The sequence below is a fragment of the Nerophis lumbriciformis genome, linkage group LG03, assembly GCF_033978685.3.
Source record: "Nerophis lumbriciformis linkage group LG03, RoL_Nlum_v2.1, whole genome shotgun sequence".
Taxonomy (NCBI): domain Eukaryota; kingdom Metazoa; phylum Chordata; class Actinopteri; order Syngnathiformes; family Syngnathidae; genus Nerophis; species Nerophis lumbriciformis.
The window spans coordinates 58,558,628-58,565,000 of record NC_084550.2 but is presented as its reverse complement, the minus strand read 5'-3'; the positions used below and the strand labels follow the sequence as shown (position 1 = coordinate 58,565,000).

At 41.1% G+C, this 6,373-nt stretch overlaps 1 protein-coding gene across 11 annotated transcripts in view; it reads right to left on the bottom strand.

The window, feature by feature from the left end:
• The window catches only part of ncoa5 (nuclear receptor coactivator 5), a 36,068-nt gene that overhangs the window by 542 nt on the left and 29,153 nt on the right, over positions 1–6,373 (bottom strand). For all 11 annotated transcript variants that reach the window (XM_061939963.2, XM_061939946.2, XM_061939954.2 and 8 more), the window contains 3 exons: positions 5,514–5,718; positions 5,343–5,434; positions 1–296 (listed from right to left, as the gene is read on the bottom strand). The exon at positions 1–296 is cut by the window's left edge and continues 542 nt beyond it. In XM_061939963.2, coding sequence (XP_061795947.2) covers positions 1–296; positions 5,343–5,434; positions 5,514–5,718 — 593 coding nt within the window. The remainder of the gene's footprint in view (positions 297–5,342; positions 5,435–5,513; positions 5,719–6,373) is intronic.

Below are 6,373 nucleotides of genomic sequence, written 5' to 3'. Positions count from 1 at the left end.
CGGGTTGTGGCCAGGTACCAGGCCACCAAGAGAGCTGTAGTCCTGAGACTGGGCGGTGGCGGCGGCAGAGGACGGAGCACCGACATCCGCCTGCATTCCTGCGCTGTTTTTGAAGAGACTGAGGATCTTGGCCTGCAGTTCCTGGTTGGAGTTGGCCTGCGAGCTCAGAGACGTTTGCATGGTCGGGTGGCTGGCCTGTGACGGCGGGTGGGCAGAGAGGGTGGAGGCCAGTGCCGCCGCTGCCGCTGCCGATGCAGCATCATGGGAAGTGGCGGCCGACGCAGTGAGGGCCGCAGCTGTCAACAGACAAAACTACTGAGTCAGCATTTACAAGAGAGATCCAACGCTCATCTGCGCCTATATCTGGCATTTTGACGTATATCAGTGTCAACTACATTATACAGATACAATATCACGTCAATTCAAGACTATAAGCCGGTAACTTTTTTTCCTACACTTTGCACCCTTCGGCTTTTAAAACGGTGCGGCTAATTTACCATATTTTTCGGAGTATAAGTCGCACCGGCCGAAAATGCATAACAAAGAAGAAAAAAACATAAGTCGCACTGGAGTATAAGTCGCATTTTTTGGGGAAATGTATTTGATAAAAGCCAACACCAAGATTTGGCATCTGAAAGGCAATTTAAAATAAAGAATAGTGAACAACAGGCTGAATAAGTGTACGTTATATGAGGCATAAATAACCAACTGGTATGTTAACGTAACATATTATGGTAAGAGTCATTCAAATAACTATAACATATAGAACATGCTATACGTTTACCAAACAATCTGTCACTCCTAATCGCTAAATCCCATGAAATCTTATACGTCTAGTCTCTTACGTGAATGAGATCAATAATATTATTTGATATTTTACGCTAATGTGTTAATCATTTCACACATAAGTCGCCCCTGAGTATAAATCGCACCCCCGGCCAAACTATGAAAAAACACTGCGACTTATAGTCCGAAAAATACGGTATGTATTTTTCTTCGCTGACAGCCATGTTTTGTGTTCAATAGTTTGCATGAAATAAGCAAAAACAATGAAAAATGATTCCCAGGCGCGGCACCACTGCTGCCCACTGCTCCCCTCACCTCTCAGGGGGTGAACAAGGTGATGGGTCAAATGCAGGGGACAAATTTCACCACACCTAGTGTGTGTGTGTGTGTGACTATCATTGGTACTTTAAACTTAAAAGGTGTGTTATTGTTTGTGCTATAGAGCCATCTTTTGAATGAGTTCACTCTAACCCAGGCCTGGGCAATTATTTTGACTCGGGGGCCACATTTAGAGAAAAAAATGTGTCTTGGGGCCGGTATATCTATTTTTAGGAACACTAATACAAAAACTCACAATAATGTCTGATTGAATGCTAAAAACGTTATGACAGACCGCCTTAAAAAACATAATGGAATTTTACATGATTCTATGAAGGATAAAACACTAAATATTGACAAAATATGAACGTCACACCCCCTTTCGATCGACATATTTTACATTACAATCAAGTGAAACGCAACAAAAATGCAACAAACAGTGAAATATAAACGCGAAGGGTACAAAATAAACCCACCTACAATCTGATACATCACTAAGCTTTAGAACTTTGTTGTGAAAATCTCCTTCCATGTTTGTGGAAACGCTTCCCACCCACACTGCTTGGTGCTTCGTCTGAGCTGCTGTGACGTAGATTACCATAGTAACTAATTAGATGACCATAGTAACTAATTAGATTACCATAGTAACTAATTCGATTTCCATAGTAACTGGAATATCATACAAAAGCGCAGATTCCAACCATTGAAAGACTTAGTATAGTTGAAGACTTACGGTCATTAGAAAACATCACTGCACATCATAATGGCAGCTACACTTTACATCTTAAAGATCTAAAAAAATTATTTGGGAATGTCCGGCGGACCAGATTGAAAAGCTTAACTGGCCGCTGGTGGCCCCCGGGCCTTAATTTGCCCAGGTCTGATCTTAGTTGATGAGTGTCTGTGTTGCTATTATAAATGTAAGCAACATTTCAGGGTTCCTCATAAGCAAACAGTGTATTAAATCCATTAACAGTTAAGTAGAAGGTGAGTTACGGTAATATGATGTAGAGAAATCTCATGTTTAAACATCATGAGATTTCCCATATTTTGAAATGCAATTGTGTATGTTCCTCTTAGACACACGTAATAAAGGTTTGTGAAATCCACTGATGTTTTTTGCTGCGAAATTAACATAACCGCCGCATAAAACATCATGGGCCTAAATTACTACTACTAAATCTAATTTAATGCTTTTTAATGCCATTTTTAATGCCACTTAATATAATTTAATGTCCAAGTCCGAATGCATATGGCTATTATATTTAATCAAAAGCTTACAATTATCTGTATGCACACATAATTGTAAGGATTTGATAGTAATAATGTTGAGTACTGTATTTTTCGGAGTATAAGTCGCACCGGCCGAAAATGCACAATAAAGAAGGGAAAAAAAACATAAGTCGCACTGGAGTATAAGTCGCATTTTTGGGGGAAATGTATTTGATAAAAGCCAACACCAAGAATAGACATTTGAAAGGCAATTTAAAATAAATAAAGAATAGTGAACAACAGGCTGAATAAGTGTACGTTATATGAGGCATAAATAACCAACTGGTATGTTAACGTAACATATTATGGTAAGAGTCATTCAAATAACTATAACATATAGAACATGCTATACGTTTACCAAACAATCTGTCACTCCTAATCGCTAAATCCCATGAAATCTTATACGTCTAGTCTCTTACATGAATGAGCTAAATTATATTATTTGATATTTTACGCTAATGTGTTAATCATTTCACACATAAGTCGCTCCTGAGTATAAGTCGCACCCCCGGCCAAACTATGAAAGATAAACTGATTTAATAGTCCGAAAAATAAGGTATATATATTTGGGAAATTGCCAATAAGCCCTTTAGATGCATTAGAAAGTCAATTTAGCATCTTGAATAGATTGTATTTTCCAATCTCAGTTGTTTAAAATGGGTACAGTAGATAGCAAGTTACCGTATTTTCCGCACTATAAGCCGCACCTAAAAACCACAAATTTTCACAAAAGCTGACAGTGCGTCTTATAACCCGGTGCGCCTTATATATGGATTAATATAAATATTTATTTTCATAAAGTTTTGGTCTCGCAACTACGGTAAACAGCCGCCATCTTTTTTCCCCGTAGAAAAGGAAGCGCTTCTTCTTCTATGGTAAGCAACTGCCAAGGTAAGCACCCGCCCCCGTAGAAGAGGAAGCGCTTCTTCTTCTACGGTAAGCAACCACCCGCCCCCGTAGAAGAAGAAGCGCGTGGGTATTACGTTTCATTTCCTTTGTGTGTTTACATCTGTAAAGACCACAAAATGGCTCCTACTAAGCGACACGCGTATAACGCAGAATTTAAACTTACATCACAGATGGTGTCAAAAAACAAGTGAAGCACACAAATACAACACTCACCGTCATTCCGGGTGGATCAACCAAAGAACTCCAACCGCTCGATATTGGTGTCAACAGGGCATTTAAAGCACGACTGCGAACGGCGTGGGAACAATGGATGACCGAAGGCGAACACACCTTCACTAAGACAGGGAGACAGCGCCGGACGACATACTTCGACGAGACGGAGACGGCCATTTTGGATCCCGTATTCGCCCAACTTTTTAATTCGGACACCGAAGGAGAAGAATTCGAGGGATTTATGAATGAAGAATAACTTCAGAAAGTGAGCGTTATGTTTCTTTTGTGTGTTGTGACATTAACGTTCGAGCAACATTATGTTGCTATTGCTCTGCACTATTTTGAATTTTACTATGTTTGTGATTGCACATTTGCACATTACCGTACATTTTGGGAGTGAACAGTTGTTAGAACGCTGGTTTTTAATATATTATTAAAGTTTGACTGACCTATCTGACTGTTTTTTTGACATTCCCTTTAGCGCAGTTAGATGCGGCTTATAACACGGGGCGGCTTATAGGTGGACAAAGTTTTGAAATATGCCGTTCATTGAAGGCGCGGCTTATGGTGCGGAAAATACGGTATGTATAAAGTGTCAGGCAGCTGAAAGAATTCTGATTCATTTACTTTGAGGATGTCAGAAAATAAGAGATGCGGTCTGTTGTGAGAATTGCTTTTGTCCGTCCGAGGCCACCGTAGGTCACGTGAGGCGCCTGCGTCACGAGAGTTGCTAATATTACCCAAGTTAGCTCATGTGTGTCGAAGGAAAAAGGAGGAGTCATGTATGAAACAAGCTCGGCTTCCTTGTTAACATGACATGATGTCACAGTTAAGGACTACACACCAACAGTCACCAAAGAATGGCTAAGTTTGGGCCCCCAGAGTCGTTTGTATGTGGGTCCAGCAGAGTGTCTGCTATGGAGGCAGCACATTTTTCTTTCATCATCCTACAATTGTAATACATTTTTAATGCCTCTAGACATCCCATTAAATGTTTTTAATGCCATTTAAGGACATCATTTTTACAAAAGCCATTTAATGAATTTTTAAGCTCTTTAATTCCCTGTGGAAACCCTGCATACATCTGTGTAATCTGTATGTATACAAGTAGAAACGAAGGCATTGCCGTTAATTTTACGTATATATAATTATAAGAAAAAATTGTGGTATAAAATGACCTTTATCAGGATATAAATTTTTGTTTATATCGCACAGCCCAAACGATGGCTCCGTTTGGCAGCACGTGTGAATGTCACGCTTCCACAGCTGTAAAGCTCAGGTACACTGATCAGTGTAAACTAAGGCAGTGGTTCTTAACCCTTTTGCCCCAAGGACCAAACTTTTCCACTACAGAGGGCCCCAAAGCCCACTCAAATATTAACAATTAGTGATCTTACTCTTAATTTTAACCGTATTCAACAATTATTTCTAACTTACTTACAATTTAACAGGATAAACCTTGTCAAATGATATAAAAGCATTATTATTATTTATTGAACACAATCCCTAGGCTTAGGTCAGGCTGATAAAAAAAGCAATGATCAAATATACTGCATATGAGGGACTCAAATAACTGATTCAATTATTTAGTGCTAAAATAAACAAGATTAATATTAAACAATATGTATGTTTCTTAAATAAGCTGTCAATAAAATTATAGTGCACAGCTTCACCACTTTAGTCATATGTTTTGCGCTTAAGAATCTTGGTTGATAATGTCATTACTGCCACAAGTGGTGGAAAAGTGCATTACAACTGGCAGTCCTATAGTTGGGGCTCGCGACCTAACAACGGTTAAGAAACACTGAACTCAAGTCATTCATTATTAAAAGAAAGACTTTCACCTGTGCGAGTGTCTGCAGGGTTCCGCAATAGCCGCGCCCTTTTGTCCGTTAGGTACGCCACCAGACCTTCCAACTCCTCTGGCGTTAAAAACCTGATAAGCAAAATTAAAACATAAAAAAACTAATGTAAATATTGTATAGGTGAAATTGAAATCAACTTAAAGGCCCTACCTGTTCTCGGACAGCAACGTGATTGACGTGAGCACGGCGGCGGGGTGACTCTCTCGGTCGGGCTCTCGAAGCAGCACATCGTCGGCCATCTTAGCGGCCTTCCTGACGATCTCCTCGCGTTCCTTTTCACGGCTCTCTACCTTGTAGGTGTCGTAGTTGTGGGTTATGAGGACCATGGCGTCATGCAAAGGCATGTTGCGATGCTCTGTAGGAGTGAAGGTTAGCAGTGAGAGAAGGAATTTAATTGGAATACCCCTCCTCCCTTGTTTTTGCCCTCCCTCCTTGGTTGTGCATGTTTACGTCACTCAAGAGGCGTTCAAATGAACCGTCAGGTAAAGGGGAAGGGCGAAGTACCTCCCTTGAAGCAAAGTGAGCTCGCAGACCTCCCTACACAATCGAGTGCGAGGAGGAAATGGCAGACCAGAAACCCAGAGAAGCGTACAAATGTAGTTATTTTCACAATAATGACACAAGGTCCTGAGTAGTCCTCGGTTCAATCCCGGGCTCGGGATCTTTCTGTGTGGAGTTTGCATGTTCTCCCCGTGACTGCGTGGGTTCCCTCCGGGTACTCCGGCTTCCTCCCACCTCCAAAAACATGCACCTGGGGATAGGTTGATTGGCCACACTAAATTGTCCCTAGTGTGTGAATGTGAGTGTGAATGTTGTCTGTCTATCTGTGTTGGCCCTGTGATGAGGTGGCGACTTGTCCAGGGTGTACCCCACCTTCCGCCCGAATGCAGCTGATAGGCTCCAGCACCCCCCGCAACCCCGAACGGGACAAGCGGTAGAAAATGGATGGATGGATACGCATGGCTTTAGTCAGACTTAAAACCTTTGCTACTGCACGTAAATATTGACTT